Source organism: Acanthaster planci, linkage group LG08, assembly GCF_054643075.1.
Source record: "Acanthaster planci isolate LZ-2023a linkage group LG08, COTS_SCS, whole genome shotgun sequence".
NCBI classification, from domain to species: Eukaryota; Metazoa; Echinodermata; class Asteroidea; order Valvatida; family Acanthasteridae; genus Acanthaster; species Acanthaster planci.
Window position 1 is genome coordinate 21,203,326 of NC_141784.1, and position 18,698 is coordinate 21,222,023.

An 18,698-nucleotide genomic window follows, 5' to 3' on the forward strand; every position below is an offset into this window, starting at 1 on the left:
CGTCGTGACCGTATTTCAATAAATAAATTTCAATAATAAAAAAATTTATTTTTATAAAACAATAATAACATAGTATATAATTTTACAATGAAATTATTTGAATGTAAGATTGTAAAAATGAAAACAAATTCTCAGTGATAATATATAATTTCGATCGAGGGCATACATTTTCAACATGGCGGCGTCCATGCGAAAGAGTTAGGATACTTCATGCACAAAATACATCTTTTCAAAGCACTGCTCAGTTGCAAAGGTACGTGATTTCGATGTGATCATTTATTTGAATATTATTATGATATCAGTTTCCTTTATATTTGCTCAGGAATTTTGAGAATAAGTGTGTTAAATGCCAGGCATATTAACCTTCCTCCATCATCTTCATTCAGAATCATAGTTCATACATCATGTCTATGGCCTACATAGGCCTACTACTACTAGTCTAGACCTAACATGTATACATGGCCTAGGTAAACGTCTGCGGTGGTCTGAACGTCGAACGAGAGTAACCAACTTCACACTGCCACTGCACTGGTGCAGTGGCTGACTGGTAGTGGTACAGCCACGTGGCATGTGTGATTGACTGGTAAAAAAATTGCAATGCTCTACTCATCGTGTTGATTACACAGTGCCAGGCTTAAAATCTAAAATGTGCAAATTTACAGTGTAAACGTGTGATGTGCAAATCATTTTGGCCTGGCATCTTGTGGCCTGGCATCTCATAGGGCTAGAATTCCATATCCCACCCTGTGCACAAACCCTATGAGATTGGTATGAACAATTCCAATCTAGGTGTTTCTGTAAGATCCTATTTCCACTGCTAAGACTTCTCCTGGCTTGCGAGCTAGTGCTCAGGGCAATTTTGAGGAATCCTTTGTTTCATTTTATAACTTTGACTTTTTTGGAGGACGTGTTTTTGCTTACAGATGGACAACAGGTAACTGCAGGGAAAAAGTAGTGGAATCCTTTCCTCACATTGCATGCATCAAATGTTTGGTGTAGAATAATAAGCCTAGCTTTTTGGAATCTCAGCTTAAAAGGTACAGACGGTGAAAAGTATGGTAAGCCAGGGATGTGATGTAACAGAGCAATGACCATCATTCAACTTGTTCTTCCCATCTTGGTTGCCAACATGCATGAAGTTTTTTTGACATGATTAATATATATTCCTGCCATACAGTTCTTCTTCCGCTAGTGCAGACCCAACCAGAGGATCATGGCACTGGCAACATTCGCCAGTGGTTGTCAACTGTTGAGAAGTTTATGTCGGACTGCACCCATCACTTACATGGGATGGCAGCAGCAGAGAGTAAGAAATGTTATCGTTGCTTTGCTATTTTGATTTATTTCAAGTCACAATTTTGTTGTTACAAGTAACTTCTTTCTTTGAAAATTGTGAGTCATGTTTTCGTTGACAATCTTATTTGCAGAATGCTGTGAAGTTGCGACGACGCTATCCACCCCCTATTCCTAAGCTTAGAGGAAAACCCCATCGCACAAAGACAAGTCATTATGTCTATGTCTTTGAGCGTGATACAATGCATGACCCCAAACCAAAGCTTCCAGTCATTCTCACAGAAGATGTACCACGTAAGAACTATGTACTATTCCTCTAGTACTAAGAAATATTTATGGCACCATTTATGCGACAGCATTTTTACCAAGAGTATGGTAACATATTGCAAATAATTTATTCGTAGTATAGCTACATGTAATGGGCTATCCCCTACTAGATGCTAAAGCTTTAAAGTCTTGAAGCTAGGATGTTGTATCTTCATTTGAGGGCATGGTATGTGGCATTGTGTTATGTGAACAGGGATAGGCTCCAGAGGGGATATTGTTGCTGTAGAGAGGAGCATCGCTCGCAACAAGCTCTTGGACAAGAATTTAGCTGTTTACGCCTCCCCAGAAAACATTAAGGAGTTGAAACTGGAGAGAAAAGTAAGTGAAGTTAGCACCGGGAGTAATGTGTATTGGTAATGTATATTATATTAGATGTGTATTGACTGTCATTTGATTTTTCTGCTGCCTTGTTTCGTGCAAGTGTAATTTTATCCGTTTGGTTTGCTTTTTTCTTTTCAGGAACAAGAAAAAGAAGGAACTCGGAAAGTAATGACACCAACCGCCCTTAAGGTATAAACATTATGGATTAAAAACATTTAGACTCGATGCCACAAGTCGTTTTTAACTGTGCATGTAAGTAGTAAGTCCAGATTTGATTCAACATCAGTTTGTTGAGAATAGGATCCAAATTGAAAAAATACATTTTGGCGTTGTTGGTTTTGGGAGAGTGATGTAGTCTTTTTGTACCTAGTTGGTCTTTCAGTCTGAGGTTACCAGGGAGCACAGTATCTAACAGTGACATTGTTCAATGGGACCAGCTTGACGTGTTGCAAATCAGGCAGTTTATTTGGCAACAAAGTTCACCAGACCTTAACCCCTGTTGCACTGTGCAGCATCTAGCAAGGTTAGGGCTAAATGTATAATTCTTAACCCTTCTGTCACTGATTCAACTTGCTTCTCTATCAACTCCAGACCATTGCATACCTGAAGAAGAACAAGTTGACTGTCAGAGTTCGTCCCTTTCCAAGGTGGGACGTTCTTCCTAAAGAGGCAGTCCTACACGCATTTGACAAGAATGTGAGTTTACTTTTATTCTGCCTGTTCGTGTTGTGGTTTTTATTGTAATTCTTGGTGTCCTGAATCAGAAAGAGAACTGAAAAATACTCAAGAGCAGAAATTACATAAGGGATATGGGTTGAGCTTTGAAGCTTTTAAAGGTGAAGGTATGTAGCGAGTTAGTTGTAGAGGTTTGCAGAAGCACCCATGCAAGGATACTCTCTGGTGAGTATGTGTGGTTCTGAAAAGAACCGGAGGGTTTTCAACATTTCAGACAGTACGCTCTGTCCGTCGTCAGGATTCCAATACCGCTACCGCAAACCTCTATAACTGACTGGATAATAGGTTGTGAGGAAGTAATTTTTTAGCCTTGCTTTAAGTGGAAAATGCAGACAACTTTGAAAGTGGACTTTCATACATAAAGATATTTCAAACTTCTTTGGATCCTGTTCACCCAAACCTGCAACTTTTTTTGGGGGGGGGCTGCAGATCAGAAACAAACCTGAATTATTTTGTAGGGTTTTACTTGAAATGTTTAGATATTGGATCAAGTTTATGATCGTTGCTAGTGCTTTCTGTTCTTTTTCATTTGTCCAGCTTGGTGTCATAGTTGCAGAGCATGCCTTGGAGTTACCTGAGCAGCCAATCACAGACTACGGCACATACACAGTCAATGTCACGGTGAACCAAGTAGAAACCATTCCTGTGGAGATGGATGTCCTACACTACATCAATAAGGGGAAAATGAAGCGGCGACGGCAGGCTGCTGCAGCATCACCAGAAACGTAGTGCCGTCTTGAACTTTGACCTGATTTGAACACAAAGGGAGACTTGGGAAAGACTGTAGTCGGCTTGAAATGTGGATGATACCTACTGTTAGAGCTCAAGAGTAAAGACACGCTATCTACAGTTTTGTCTGGTGCAGAGAAATGTGATTTCTCAAAGGAGTGGTTTGTAAATGCAGTAACAATTTCCATTTGAATGCGTCCATTTTCCTTGAAACTATTTAGGTTATACATCATCTTGTGCCAATCTCAGATTCTCAAATATCATCACAATTGTCTTTATTTATGTTGGTGGTTAGGACATAACCATATTTAGAGTCGGAAAGTAAAAGTACCAAAAATGTGGTGCCTTCAGCAAGAAGCTCCAGCTAGGTTTTGTGGAGAATACACAGAGACTAAAAAGATCAGCATTACAATGCAGTTCAGTCTATACCTTAGTTTTTATTACAAATCCTTGCAACATGTAAAACATATTCTGATCCCTCAATAAATGTACACTAAACATTTGTCCTTGTGATATTATTAACACCACAATAAGTTCAACAATATTGATTCTGTCCCTGGTGCTCTGCAGAGAACAATTAAATCATTTGTTCAATTAAAATTCAAAGGCTTTCCCCCTTTTATTGGTAAGCTATGCACCGTTTGCACAAAAATATTTTTTTCCACGTAGACACCAGGCCCTTTATTTTACACACCTCCTTTGTTTCAACCGTTTTTAAACTTGCAGAAGTGCAATTATAAATAAAGAAATGCAGAAAAAGTGACAGATATACACACAGAAATAGTTTCTACAACATTGGAAATGGCTAATTATATGCACATAACAGCGAACAATGAAAAAGTACAGTTAACCCAAAGTTGTCACTGGATGCTGTTGTTAGCTTGACAATTCATTTTTCTTGTCAATGTGGGAATTACTTCTTTCATGGTTACTTTAATTAAAGCAGCGGCAATCCAGCTAATGAAATAATTCATTCTTTTAGAATTCAAAAGCCAAATATGGCCACCTGTAAAACCCAGATCTCATTCCAAAATGGATTCATCTCCCAAAATTCAGAAGCCTTTCCTGCTTGTACACATATGCAATAAACAGTCTCCAAACTTTCATTGAAATAAACCCCAATTGGGCCATAGTCTTTGGAAATCAAAGCCCAAAGACAATGGAGACCCAAGCTGATACTTTCCCTAACTTTTGAAAAATGATCTCAAAGACTTCAGAGTGACTGCAACAGTTTCAGACTAACTTTTGAGATATCATGAATGTTTTCAAATCAATGATTTTACATGTATTTTTTTAAGTACTATTCTTGAGGTTACCATTGCTCCCTTTTCAAGCAAACACTGCCAAGAGTAGTCCAGATGCCATTTTTGCAGGTGATAAATATATCACTTGAGGCATTTTTGCACTTGACATTGTATGTAGTGGATAACTAGTGAGGGCAGCTGAATGGAACAGTCCTACCAAACCAACTGGGGCAGCTGAATGGAACAGTCCTACCAAACCAACTGGGGCAGCTGAATGGAACAGTCCTACTAAACCAACTGGGGCAGCTGAATGGAACAGTCCTACCAAACCAACTGGGGCAGCTGAATGGAACAGTCCTACCAAACCAACTGGGGCAGAATTCCAAATTAGTATGAGTTAACACATTGCCAAGAAAATGAACAAAAAAATACAGCAACTCGTTTTTACTAAATCAACTTCATCCTCCAATATATTTCGATCTTATAAATGCTATGATGGATACATAAAAACTGTAAGTCCTTATCTTTCAGAAAAATTAAGATGAATTTAAAAAGTTAAGAAAAATGATTATTTCATAACACATTTCATCAACACCATCCTGAACCTTCCACGAAGGTTGAACTCCATAGTTTACATACTATCGTGTGAAATTCATGACCGAAATCCAATATCGGTTTAAAGTGTGAACCAATAAAACGCTGTGACCATTTGCTCTAATACTTGTTAAGTTGTCATCATAATGGAATGGCAATAAATAATGCATAGCATGGTATCAGTCATCAACGGTGCAACACCGCCAAGGTTCCATATCATAATGCTGCTATGTAATGGACACAGGTTACAGAACACCATACAGTGCTAACAACACTGGTCAAGACATTCTGGGCAAATGTTACAAGCTGAGATAAAGGATGCATGATCATGTCTGAAAACCTAACTTCCTGCTGACCTGTGAAATATCCAAAGAATTTTCTTCTCTTGTAGTAACAACACCACAAACTAGGGACCTTTCAGCTGATGTGACAACTGACAACAAATACGACTCCACCAGCTAACTTCATGACGACCAAAGTTAGAGCACATTGATCAAGAGTTGGGCTAAAGACCCGATCCTGAGTTAGAATTCCTTGGCCAGCATTTACCTAAGAATACCTTGAGATATTTCTATTAAACGGACTACCTAATAAAACTTTAAATAAGCTACATCATCATAACCTGGAGTCCACATTGAAGAAGTTATCCTGTTGGAAGATCTTATTCTCAGGCCGGTCCAAGAGCATGTCTGCCTCGGCGATGTCAGTCTTAATAGCTCTTATTAACTCATCTGAGTGTATGACAATAAACGAGAAACTGAGTACATGGAGGAAGTTAGGTTGTTTAAATTGTCTCAGTAATACAGAAAGAATATTGTACCATTACAGCAAGTACATGTATGCCATTTGTGGCTATGAACAAACACTTTGATTGTGGAATCTGTTGGTTGGCTCGGTAGAATAGAATTTTCTTACGTGCAGACACAAAAAATCTTGGTACTCTCTTTTTCTGGGTTTCAACCACTTAATATATAGGCTAATTTGATTAAATGCCACAAAAATTACAATACTCACCTAATGAAGTAAAGCTTTTCTCCGGTCGTATAAATGCTAATATGACAATACTGAGGTTAGAGCCGTAGAAATCGTCCTTGAACTGATGCATAATATGGGTCTCCTACAAATGGAAAACAAATCAAAAGTACATGTATGATGGTATGATTCTACCAAAGTGTTCAACAAATAATGAGAAATTCCTGCAATTTTAAACAGCACTGCATCCATCAGAGAACAGAGTACATGCAACAACTACAATTATGTTTTATTAACCACTAAAAGAGAGCTACATATTTTTTATTTAAAAACATTTTTAATTTTGGTATTTGCACCTCAAAAATTGGACCATATAAATCTATTTGTTTGCCCTTTGTCAATATTTTATACAGGGCAAGAACTTCACAATGACCTTGGAGGCAACTGCCTTGATGCCCCTGGTCTGTGCCTCAATGCCCATTGAAATGTCCCCATAGACAAGTTGATTTTCTAATTCAAGTGTTCTTTACAAATAAGAAATTGCCTTGCCTCTTCAAGCATGAAGCTCCTGCCCTTTTACAGCACCAATTTTTTTTGTTTACTCTTTGACAATTTGTTTCAAGTGGCAAATAAAGTATATGTAGCTAAAGGAAACATAATTCTAAAGCAGGTCTACGTGCCTGGATAAATCCCAGATTCATATTGAACTTTTGTTTCAACACGTGGCTAAAAATCCCTTGAGAGTCAACTTGATACTCGCAGGTGGTTTTAATTTCTGTTTATATAGGGTACCTACCATTGATTTCTTGGTGTTTTGGTAGTACGGGTTCCAGCCTAGACTTAGTACCATCTTATGAACATCACCGTGGTCTACAGATGCCCAGCCACAGTACACACCAGTGGTCAACTCTGAGGGGAGATGCTTTACAACATCATCAGGATAATTGGCTGTTGGCAAAACAAACAAACAAACAATTGGCTTTAATGAATTGGTTCACATTTCACCAGTAAGGCTATGCATACACTCTGAGTGAAACAATGCCTACTGATTTCTACCACAATATATCAGTTTTTATTACACTAAATTCGGAATAATTAAAGGGGGCTTAATTTACAACCAGCGAGTCCATAAAAGATAATACTGAAGGTCACATCATATTCACCATCTAGCTTTGTGCATGTAAATGGCACAGAGCCTACACTATTCAACTGAATATGTACATGTACGAACACACTACATCTCCAAAACTGAGGGTTAAGCACGAAAATCCTGTAGTAAGCAATAACGACGAATGCTTTGAATGCTGAAGGCTTAGTCCATATGAACAATGATGAAAAGAATCCTTGGAAGACACAAACACCAGAATACCAAGGTAAGCTGCTGCCAGTGAAAGCAAAGTTGCGGTGACTTGTCCCGGACACAACTAAAGCAACCTACCGGTTGGAAATCCCACCTCCTTGCTCCCTCGTCTAAAACCTTTCACTACTCTGCCCTGCAAGTAGAGCGGCAAGGGCAACATGGCACTGGCAAACTACAGGTGTAGGTGTAAAATCACAAGCACCAACAAGGCCGCTTGGACAACGCCCACATCCCACTGAGTTCAATTCTCTGGTACACAGCACACTTGACCCTATGGTACATGTACATGTATTGTGATCATTGCCATGAATTAGGGACTGATTACATGTATACACAAAAATTAAAATTTGCATTGAGTTGGCAGCTTCCGAACTTTAAGCTTTAACTTTAAGCTGGTTCCCTATGCTTCAGTGAGTATCTTTGTATTTAAATACTTCCATATACCATCTCACGAAAGTGATGCTGTACTAAATATATCTCTTTTTATCTGAGTTTTCCATCTAATACGTTTTAAAGTCCACTTCATTTATTTGTACATGTACTTGATACATGTACATGTGTACAGACTTGTTGGAGAACAACATTTACACAAGGCACAAAAATCCCGGGCCTAAGTCTTTAAAAGGTTGTTGACAAATTATGATTGGTGAAGAATGGTCAATTTCAACTCAGTCTGGCTTAGGTTGGTTATTTATAGAACAGAAGGCAGAGGTGAAATACTGGGACAGATCTATTCTATTCTAGAGACGCAGAAACTGCATAAGATTTCTAGCTACAAAAAGGTCTATTTACAGTATTCAGAGACTAAGCATGTAATTGTAATAAGTTTTGTATTGCTTCATGGTGGAACCACCCAACCATGAGGAAACAGGGTACCATTGGCTCTGTTGCTTGCTCACTGCCCATGGAAAACCAAAAAGCTACAGAGGCCAAGAGGTCACACCGTGGGCTACTTGTTTGCCATGTTCCTTCAAACCCAAGGCTGACCACAAAGGGCAACTGACATCATCAACGTGACCTGTGGACTTGTAAATGTATGTATGTTGGACCATACATGTACTCATTTTCTAAGGTTGGACATTTGTAACTACAAGTAGCAAAATCTGTTGGAATATTTGAATAACTACAACTTTTGGGTAAAGCATATTTTAGAATTTGCTTGAGAGGCCTAATTTTTCTCTATGGATTTATTTAATCCACAGTTTAAAAAGAAAAAGAGTGTAGGATATACATGTGACAATTATAAAAATGAAACAATTGGATATCCATGGAGGAATGAAACACACTCCATGGGATGTCTAAAATTATCAAATTACAAAAACAGTCCACAAAATTTGCTTGGTATGAGGAATTAGGGCATGAAAAGACTAGTCCCAGACTAGAGCTAGTCTACTTCTAGAAGCTAGACTACCTCTGTATCCCTAAGACTGACCCTAGTCTAAGGGTAAACATTAGCTAAAAATGCAACTAAGGAACAAATATTTTTTTATGTTTAACAACACCCTTCCTAACTTCTTTATTCCTCGTTAGCCTCTTTTTCAGGTTTTTGATTTATCAATTTTTTGCCCCATAATTTAAGTATTTTAGTTGTTAAAAATTTTCGTGAGGAAAAAGGAAAACAGGCGTAGAAGATTTATGACAAAAAATAAAATCTTTTCATACTTATTAAAAACACTGAATATAATATTAGCCTAGGCCTAAATGACACGTATGAAATTAAGATAGAATCAAAAATGCAGTAATAAAAATAAACCAAACACAAAAATAATTAATAATTTATCATTTACAAGAATCGCTAAGTTTAAGCTAAAATATGAATAACAATTAACATGGTCAGATGATGGTATGATGGTAGCCTAAACATGTTTACAAACGTGACTGAAAGTTAATGAACTCAACGTGGTAGGGCTTACCAGTTGGAATTCCCAATTCCTTGCTTCCTCGACCAAATCCTTTCACGACGTCACCCTGGGCGAAATAAGGTAACGCTGACATTATTGAAGACAGTCGGTTTATTTGTCCAAGTAAATTGCGAATCATCGGCTACGGAGGCTCAGGATAGGAGTTTAAGAACGTTCGCAAGAGAAATCCGGCATCCGCATATTACATCACAGAATACACGTAACTCGCACACATGCACTAGTTCTTACCTGACATAGTCTGCTGCCGCGTATCGTGCACCATTTGATTCTGCAACCCTGGTACACACTTGTCCTATTCGGAAATGGTTACCAGACTGGATTCAGTGACCTTTGACCGCAGTGTTAAGTACGCACTAGATTAGTGACTGCATTACTATTAAGTATTATGCTGCAAATCATGCATGTGTGGCACCGCTGACTTAAGTTTAACATGTGCCTACCAGCAGAGGAAAAAAGAAGGGTTAGCCTAGTCTGTGGGTACCGGGTACAAAAGCTGCATAGAGTAGGGCTGTTGCAGTGTGGACGTAAGTTAGTACTACTAGTAGGTTTACTCATTAAAAAGTCATTTTATTTTTTTTGTGAAACACTCAAATTAGTAAAAACTTATTGATTATGCATGGTAACTGACAATGACATGCGTGTTCGACACAACCTGACAACATTCCACCATCATGTCTACAGCATGCAGTTGAACTGGAACGAGCATAACGTTATGAGTGAAGACAGAGGCCATACATTGGGTTTCTGAGGGTTATTGGCTACATGCAGAACATGATACAGCACAGGATGTCAGTTGACATGGTTGAGGATGTCTGCCCCCCCCCCCCGAACTGTGGGGTTCATCATCCATGCACCCCATCCACTGTGGATGACGAATGCCACAGTTCTGAAGGTAGTCCTCTGCCAAAGCTTGGCTATCATGGCCGTATTGGCCTGTGTAATATCGTTTGTATCTCGCATGTGCTACATCATTACATGTATGTCAAACTTGGCCCAAGAAGAGCTGCATGCATACATCATTTACATGCATATCAATTTCACTGTTAAATTCCACGACTTGTTGAGATTTGGCACTGAGGTGCAACTGTTGGAGAAAATGATGCCAGTGTGCATAAAAACTTACCGTTTGACTTTGTATTTGTTTCAGAATCCCGTTTATTCTTTGAAACTCAAAATTGGAATAACAAAATTTACCAAAGTTGGTGAATTATGTTCAGTACAAAAGCTACCATTCTGTGTCTCAGAGGACCCCGATCTGGGGGCTTGACCTCAGGTATCAAGGAATGCTTAAAGTCGTACAGCAGTAAGGCTCGACTGTCTTCGAGATTCCAACGATGGAGGACGCCCATCTTAGCAACAGTTGGGGGAGGAATGGCTCTTGGTGTTGGACTGGTGACCAGTTTATGGTATGACCATCTTCATGAGGAATCGCCTTTAGGTATTCAAGAGGCTGGATGCAAGGAGAAAGCTAAATGGAAAGACAAGGATACTTTTGGCGATGCTCTCTGGAGGCAGGAGGTCTTTGGGAAGGCCGGACTCAAGGAAGCGATGAAGAGGTCTAGAGATTTGTTGCAGAGGGCCAAAGATGAGGTTGGTTCACCAGGCATCGTTGCAGCAGTGAGCATCAACGGGAGGCTTGTGTGGGCCGAGGGTAAGAGTCTCACTTCACAGAAATTGCTGGTTAATTGGAGGGCAAGAGCTGTAGATACTAAGAAGGGATTGAGGTGCTCAGTCTTGAACGCTATGAGACCTTCTCCAAATCAAGGCTTTATCTGTGTCAACAGCTTCGTCTTAAGATCCACAAGTAGTGTTTGTGATTCTAACCAAATAAACCCCCTCCAAACCTCGGTACCATGTTAGACACTTGAATGCAGGAAATGCTCTTCGTTAAGTTTTGGAGTTTCAAATCAGGGACTTGGGCCATGAAGCTATAACCTGGAAGCAAAGATGAAGTCACGAATTGGAAAATGGATTACAGGCACAATAGACCTCCCTCATTAACAATATTACCTTTAGAGTTTGAAGATGAATTTTACAGATGTTTTAAGAAATTTCTAGCAAAAGCAAGTATTGGGAATAATTTAAGATCAAAAAGTTTTGAGACTTGTGTTATAAATGCAGGTTTTTTCTAAATTAAGTGACAACTGATCGTTTTCAGGAATTGGGTATGCTGATGTGGAGAACCGTCTTCCGTGCTCAAGTGACAGCGTTCATCGCATCGCTAGCATAAGTAAGTCTCTCACCATGACAGCTGTAGCAAAACTCTGGGAAGAAGGAAAACTGGATCTAGACCAACCAATACAGCACTATGTACCAGAATTCCCTCAGAAAGAAGTTGATGGAAAAAAGGTAAGGTCTTGGTTGAAGGTTCAAGAACTGCCCTCTGAATCACATCTCTTCTTCATTGCTGTTGATTAAATTAAAATATTGATTTAACCTTCTCTTCAACACAAAGGGATGTCTAAAATATTTGCTCATGAATGTTTATGGGTTAAACAATCATTAGTCTGTGCCCTCTCTTTCCTGCAGGTGGACATCACTACAAGACAATTGGTTTCACACCTGGGTGGCATCAGGCACTATAACAAAGACTACATCAAGAAGCTGGGGAACCAGTCCAACAAAGAGGGTATCTCCAAACTTACCAAAGACTCCAACATTTTCTCCAAGAGTGACAAATCCAAAGACACCCCCAAAAACACGGAAGAGAAGGGAGAAAACGACACTAAGGAGACAGAGTTTTACATCACTAAGGACTACTCCTCGGTCATCGATGCCCTAGATGTTTTCAAAGAGGACCCTTTGGTGCACAAACCAGGTTAGTTGGGTCTGTTTGATGATGATATTTACTGATATTTGAGTAGGTCCAAGAAAACTGAATCAAAATTTCAACAGTCGTAGGGGAAATTTGACACCATCTACTAGATGGTATTTGGACCATCAGGATTTTCCAACTTCTTCTAATTCCACTATTAAGGTCAAATTTTCAGGTTTTGCGCGTTGGATTTGAAATTCAGTCAGTTCAAATTTATCATCAGTTTCAAGATACGAGTGCCAAATAGCCTTGATCGGTTCTTATCTTGCACTTCAGAGAGTTTTTAAATTGAAATTTAAAAAGGTAGCAAGTTCTTGTACACAACTCATGGTTGGACACTTGTGAGTGCCATTGTGGATGCAGCAGCGGACGAAGACTTCTTAGTCTACATGAAGAAGATCTTCAAGGATCTAGGCATGTCCCACACTGTCCCCGATGAGGCCAGCAAGTTGATTTACAACCGAGCTCGAGGTTACACCAAGAACAAGAAGGGCAAACTGATCAATGTGCCGGCCGTCAATCTCTCTCACAAGTGGGCTGGAGGTGGCTTTCTATCTGATGTCAAGGACCTCATTCAGTTTGGAAATGCTATGTTATATAGCTATCAGTATACTGACGAACACAGAGGTAGGAGAATCTTTTGGATCAAACTATTTACTATTTTATATCTGCTTTTCATTTTTTTTACCCGTAAAGCATGCATAATGTCACTTAGATCTGTATGTTAAAGGAGTGTGTTGGCCTTAGCTCCATTTTTGGTAGATTTCCTTAATTAACAATAATCGCACATTGAACAGTAACCAAATGGCAAATCCTTCTTTAAACAAACAGGGAATATCAAGCACCATCTCAAATACTAGGGTCTTAGTTCCATAGTCAATCAAAGTCATGTACTAAGGACAGTTAGTCTTCCCAGAATATGTCATTTTTCCTATTTTCTAAATGCTTAAACTTCCTGAATCCATGAAAATCTTAATGCTGAAGAGTCAAATTCCGCAGTTCCTGCTGATCTAAGCATTGGAGAGGGAGACTTGTTTGATTTTGTTGGATTGACCAGCATGCCTAGTACTTAAGGTTAAATGATGAAACTGCTGCCTGAATTATATCAAAAACTATTTTCTGATGCAGTTTCTTCAAAAGTTGCCAACTCGTTAATTTCAAGTGTCATACTGAACCAGTTTGACATTCCAACAGTGCATATATCTAAATTAAGAGCATCTGAGGTCATTCAGAGAGAGATATTTTGGCAAGGTCTACCCTTTCAGCACCATACTCCGACTAGTACACATGCTTTGTGCTCAAGTGGCCTTGAGTGTTTGATATACCAAATTGTCTCATCATTTCCTGCCACTGATTTTTCTCAGATGCCGGCCTACCCCAAGGCTACCTCCAACCAGAGACCATGAAAACAATCTGGTCCCCTGTCCCCCTCACCAAATGTTCCTGGGATGCCGAGGGTGTCTACACTATGGGATGGGCCGTACGCGAAAGAGGGAAGCAGCAGCGAGGATTGTGCCCTGAGAAACACCAAATGGTGTCGCACACGGGAGGAGCGATAGGGGCCAGCAGTGTGCTTCTTATAGTGGACTGCAGCCGACCAGAAATAGTCAGCAAAGGTCAACCAGTGAAGAATAATAGCATCCAAGATGACATCCTGAAACGGAGCAGTCTTGGCAATAGCCCAACTCAAAATGACAATTCCATGAAACATGACATTGCGTCATCCCGAGATTTGTCTTTACCAAAAGGAATTGCGGTTGCAATAATTGTAAACCTGGACGATATTGGTCTATTCAAGACTGCCGTTGATATTGCTGAAGAGTTCCAAAAAGTAAATCACATATTTTAACTTACGTTATTACTTAGCCTGACTGACATTTTAGAATTTTTGCAAGCAACTAGTTTTCAACTTGCAAAAGCTGCAATATAATACTGAGCAGATTACTTTTTAAAAAAATGAACTTTGACCTACCTTGATGTAAGCCGTTAACACTAAACAAGGACTGTGTGATGGTGTCTGCTTGATCTCTCTGGCTGACCTGGATAGCTTTTGACAGTGAGCTCAGATGTTATTTATTCAGCATTTCGTGACAGGCATAATTTGTTCTCCGTTAGTGTAATTTAACAGCTTAAAGGTGCTAAAGATGCAGAATTTTAATAGTATTAACTGCTGGAGAGGGTTAGTTAAGAATTTTCATTTTTGATTACTAGATGTTTGTATAAATTCTGTCATCACTCAAATTAGTGTGAAAAAAGGCAGCAAACTAGTGCCCCGTCGCTGTTGAACTTTTCACACACCACCGTTCATTCTGTGTTTGGATAAACCAATTTTATTCAGTGAAATTAACTGTTTCTTATATTCAGCCCTTTAGTACTATTCAAAACCATGTCAGGAATGATAACATTATTTGCTAAATATTTTAAACAGTCCTAACATTGAAGATGATTAAGGAAGAAACTTACAGTTATCTAAAGGACAGTAATGGAAAACAGTGTATTACTGTCCAGTAATCAAATTATTTAATTCCACAAGGGTAAACAAGAAATCATAAATTGCAATGAAATAAAATCAAGATTACATATGGGTCATATCAATAGTGATATTGCAAAGGTTTGTTGTAACTTGAAATGAATGTTTAGATTCTTAAATTATTTCTGAATGATAAAATCTCTTACCTTGTTTCTCATATACAGTACTAATAGCAACAACAAGGACAGTTATGGATAATTTGGGGGAAATTAACAAGTTTGAAATAAAATTGTGTTTGAAAACCTAGTTTGAAAATTTGTCAAAACAGGCATCAGTAAATGGGAGATTCGCTACTATAAATAAGAATAGTGTTTTACCTCAATAGTCCATTTAAAAGCTAATTGGAATCAGAATTGTTTTACTTTTTTCTAGAGTTTTTAACTACTTAAAATGCTCAGCAGTTTTGAGAATTAAAGACGATTTAAGCGATATCAGTGTTATTTGTTTTGAGATCAATTATTGTGTGGTTTCGAGTAACACAAATACCCAATTCCCCATGCAAAATAAACAGGTGGAATATTATGTCATCTCTCGTGAGGAAGTTGCAGAGACCAGATAAACACGGTAATTAAAGTTGCAGGAACGACTGACAAACACAATATACAACAGTTTTCCTGTTATGTCGGAATAACGAGACTCCATGTCAATAAAGCACGGGAAATCAAGCGGCTACAGCAACAGGTGTTAAGGTTTGAAATACATGTCATTAGTGGTTTCTCGGACTGTCATTGAATTTCAATCATTGTTTAGGTGTCAATTTTTAAACACACTGATTAACGGGGCATATTAAGTAAAAGAAATATTTATACAAATTTCTGCAGAAAATAAGTCGTGTCAATGAACAACATGTTTTGTAATTTTTTTAATAAATATCAAAATATTATTGTTAACTTTCCAAATGTCTACAGAGAAATTCTTTACACTGCGAGGACATTAGGAAATGAGAACAATGGACGATTGTTCTTTCATTGTGCACCTTGAAAATAGCTGGCCCATTCTTCACCATTCACCGTAATTTGCTAAAATCTTGAAGTTTTGTTCATTCTCGTTGTCTGAGGTTCAAGATTGAAACTTGCGTTTTAAAAATGCCTCTCATAAGTGGGTTCGTTCTCAACGGCTCTTTGATGGGCAGGGGCCGGTGCGCATGGGTGGGGTTGTCCGCCCAAAATTTCCATGTACACGTTCTCAGTGTACGGGTTTTCTAGCGCACTGCCGCGGGGAGATGCCAGGGGCGACCCGTCAGCGATGACCGCACAAGCGCGCACGCACCCATCGCCCAGCATGATGTCGGCCTCTGGGTCGTGTAGGGAGAAAGTCCTTCCTCTCTCTAGTGGAGGACTTGTCGCTGATGAGGTCGCGTCTTTAGCGGTCTCGTTCATACGCCATCGCCAGCCAACGTACAAGACCCCCATGCCAACAGCTACAAAGAGGACTACGACACACAGCATTATGCCGATGACAAGAGCCATGTGAGACCAATTTGACAGGTCATCTGGTTCCTTGGCAGATTTCTCACCTTTCTTAGACATGTTCAGGGCCGACTGGAAGGTGCTGGAGATCGCTTCACCCGTGGGAGCTGGCCTTACAGTTAGTATAAATGGTAGGCTGTATCCGGTGATGTTTATCTCGTTGGATGCCTCACATACCATTTCGATACCATCATCTTCTCGTGACGCTCCAAGGATGCGGAAAGTCATCCCTGAGTCATCACTGCTGATGATGAATCGTTGATTAGGTTCTGCTGTTGTCCCATCTTTAGTTATGAGCCAAGTATAAGATGTTACTTCGGGAACAGCTTCGGCACTGCACCGAAACAAAACCTCGTCACCCTCTGCCACTACCTGTGATCCGGCCGGAGAGATGGTGACGTTTGTTGGTATGGCCAGCGGAATCACGGTACAATTGCCCCGGCCTCTTGGTGAATGCGCAGACCTACTTTCAGGTTGACAGGTGAATTCTGCGAAGTTATCTCTCTCCGACAGGGTCCATTGGAGTCTGTTTGTCTCGCTTGGTTTCTTCGCAGCTGCTTTGTCGAACTCGCTCCAGTTCCTAGCAGCTGTCCACACTAGCCCCTGTCCGTGCGAAGCCGGGTATGAACATTGTAAGGACACCGTGTCTCCTACTCTATGAGGCCCTGGTGGATCCATACTGCAAACAGGTGGTTCCCATCCCGACGAGACCGTGGTTAATGGGAGGACCGTCAACGTAGCATTGGTGGATTTCAGCCAGCCTCCTCCCGCTTGGTTGTACTGCCAGCATTCGTACACTGTCCCACTGTCCTCCAAGCTAACGTCTCTCACCTGCAGCGAATACACATTATCTGCCTTCTGGATGCTGTACTGAGGTTCGTAGCTTGACATGCACTTAGAGACGTATGAAAAATCTCCATCAGGAGCCTGGTAGCGACCCCAGTAAAAGAACAAACAAGGCAGGTCCGTGCCGCATCTGAACGTGGCATCGTCACCCTCTGTGACGGTCACATCTGTTGGATGCTGGGTGAAGACGATCGCTGTTGCTTCGCTCGCAAACAGCACCAGCAAAAGAAAGGTACCGGTAGCACTCCTTGCCAGAGGTTGAGTTTCCATTTTGTAAGTATAATTCTTCGACAAACGATTTTTTTTCAAGTGCAGGAGAAGCTTGAAATTAGAAACGTTTCTGGAATATTTTGGTTCAGTTACAGGTTGTGAATAGAAGTAGACAACCCTTCGTAGGTCTGACAAGATGGAATGCGTTACGTTGGATTCTCCTGCAAATTAGTTGTAAATCCATCCATCATATTGTCACTCTGTGTTCGCGTGTATCAAGACGATGTAATGCTGACATCCACGTCAATAAAGCCGGCAAAGTGACGAACTGCATAGCAACAGGTTGCGATATGCCATGGTATGTTTTTGGTATAACAGCTAATGATTTGCTGCAATCTTGATCGTTGTTGATATTTCCTCAAGAATGTCAGTTAAACCAACAAGTGCGATAGGAAATGGCACCTACCAATAACAAGTGGGCGGTTACGACGTCAGTGTTGTTGAATATGCAGATTTCCCAACTCATGTAAAATGCCTTTTATCTTTGCTCACTTCCTCTTGACACCACCAAAATCGGTTACGGTACACGGGTCATTGTTACAGCATTTGCGGCCGGGTCTGGAACAAAAGACAATGAGATTTTCGTACTGGGCTTTCTTTGTTTCTGCAAGTATAATTGAGTGGTAGATCGATCCAGGAAGTTGAGCTCTGCGAGGCAGTCATGTGTCCTTTCACTTCAGGGTTTGGTCACCGGAAGAGGGTCAGCATTGTAGCCTATACCATGCAAGTCGCTTCAGGAACTTGCTGATGTTATTTGAATACTCTTCGATTGAAGAACGCATCTCTTCGTCAATAATCTGTTTCCCATACTTTAACTTTTGAAAGCTTTGCCCTAAAGATTAACTTGCAAACATGTCGATTTAAAGGATTGTTCATTTTCGATGTCCCTGAATCGCTATTCCGGAAACCGAACCGGATTAGGGCCTTGGAATCGACAGATGCTAAAATTTTTGTGGATGTCATTGGCGTTCAGATATACACACGAGGCAGGCCAAGCATGGTCCTATATTTCAGAATTGTTTTACTGGTAGGGCCTATATAAAAACCTTGAAAGACAGTTTGGATCACAGAGTAAAGGTTCAGAAGTAGGCATTTCAGGATTCTTTACTCATTTTGAGAAGCCTACGACAAAAGTATAGGGTCCTTGGCCCCCTTGTAGAAGTGATTGGTAGGCATTATGTCATGCAGTAGCGTCCAAGTCAGTCCGTCGCGTCGTCCAGTTAGTTTAAAATCAACCTTGCAGAAGTGAAACTTACATCCTTCAGTTTTCA

General features: G+C 40.0%; 3 protein-coding genes across 7 annotated transcripts; 2 read left to right on the forward strand and 1 right to left on the reverse strand.

Annotated features, from left to right (window-relative positions):
* Window positions 1-152: 152 nt before the first annotated feature.
* On the forward strand, window positions 153-4,005 carry mrpl9 (mitochondrial ribosomal protein L9). Of its 2 annotated transcripts, none has more exons than XM_087139612.1 (7): window positions 153-253; window positions 1,178-1,306; window positions 1,428-1,587; window positions 1,814-1,938; window positions 2,080-2,130; window positions 2,533-2,637; window positions 3,214-4,005. In XM_087139612.1, exons 2-7 carry the CDS (start codon window positions 1,214-1,216, stop codon window positions 3,403-3,405), a joined length of 726 nt encoding a protein of 241 aa, XP_086995738.1. In that variant the 5' UTR covers window positions 153-253; window positions 1,178-1,213; the 3' UTR covers window positions 3,406-4,005. The 2 variants fall into 2 exon arrangements, with proteins under 2 accessions (XP_086995738.1, XP_022082404.2); XM_022226712.2 differs by having other exon boundaries at window positions 159-253; window positions 1,181-1,306.
* rfk (riboflavin kinase) lies at window positions 3,823-9,710 on the reverse strand. Of its 2 annotated transcripts, none has more exons than XM_022229688.2 (4): window positions 9,489-9,710; window positions 7,012-7,163; window positions 6,258-6,360; window positions 3,823-5,974 (listed from the first exon to the last, which is right to left on the reverse strand). In XM_022229688.2, exons 1-4 carry the CDS (start codon window positions 9,613-9,615, stop codon window positions 5,859-5,861), a joined length of 498 nt encoding a protein of 165 aa, XP_022085380.2. In that variant the 5' UTR covers window positions 9,616-9,710; the 3' UTR covers window positions 3,823-5,858. The 2 variants fall into 2 exon arrangements, with proteins under 2 accessions (XP_022085380.2, XP_022085388.1); XM_022229696.2 differs by lacking the exon at window positions 9,489-9,710 and adding an exon at window positions 7,654-8,074.
* Window positions 9,711-9,765: 55 nt separating this feature from the next.
* lactb (lactamase beta) lies at window positions 9,766-15,271 on the forward strand. 3 transcript variants are annotated; one of them, XM_087139610.1, is made up of 6 exons: window positions 9,766-10,025; window positions 10,645-11,148; window positions 11,656-11,846; window positions 12,027-12,315; window positions 12,616-12,939; window positions 13,677-15,271. In XM_087139610.1, the coding sequence occupies exons 2-6, from the start codon at window positions 10,707-10,709 to the stop codon at window positions 14,159-14,161; spliced, it is 1,731 nt and encodes a 576-aa protein (XP_086995736.1). In that variant the 5' UTR covers window positions 9,766-10,025; window positions 10,645-10,706; the 3' UTR covers window positions 14,162-15,271. The 3 variants fall into 3 exon arrangements, with proteins under 3 accessions (XP_086995736.1, XP_022085360.2, XP_022085351.2); XM_022229668.2 differs by having other exon boundaries at window positions 9,768-10,021; XM_022229659.2 differs by having other exon boundaries at window positions 9,768-9,957.
* The last annotated feature ends 3,427 nt before the right edge of the window (window positions 15,272-18,698 follow it).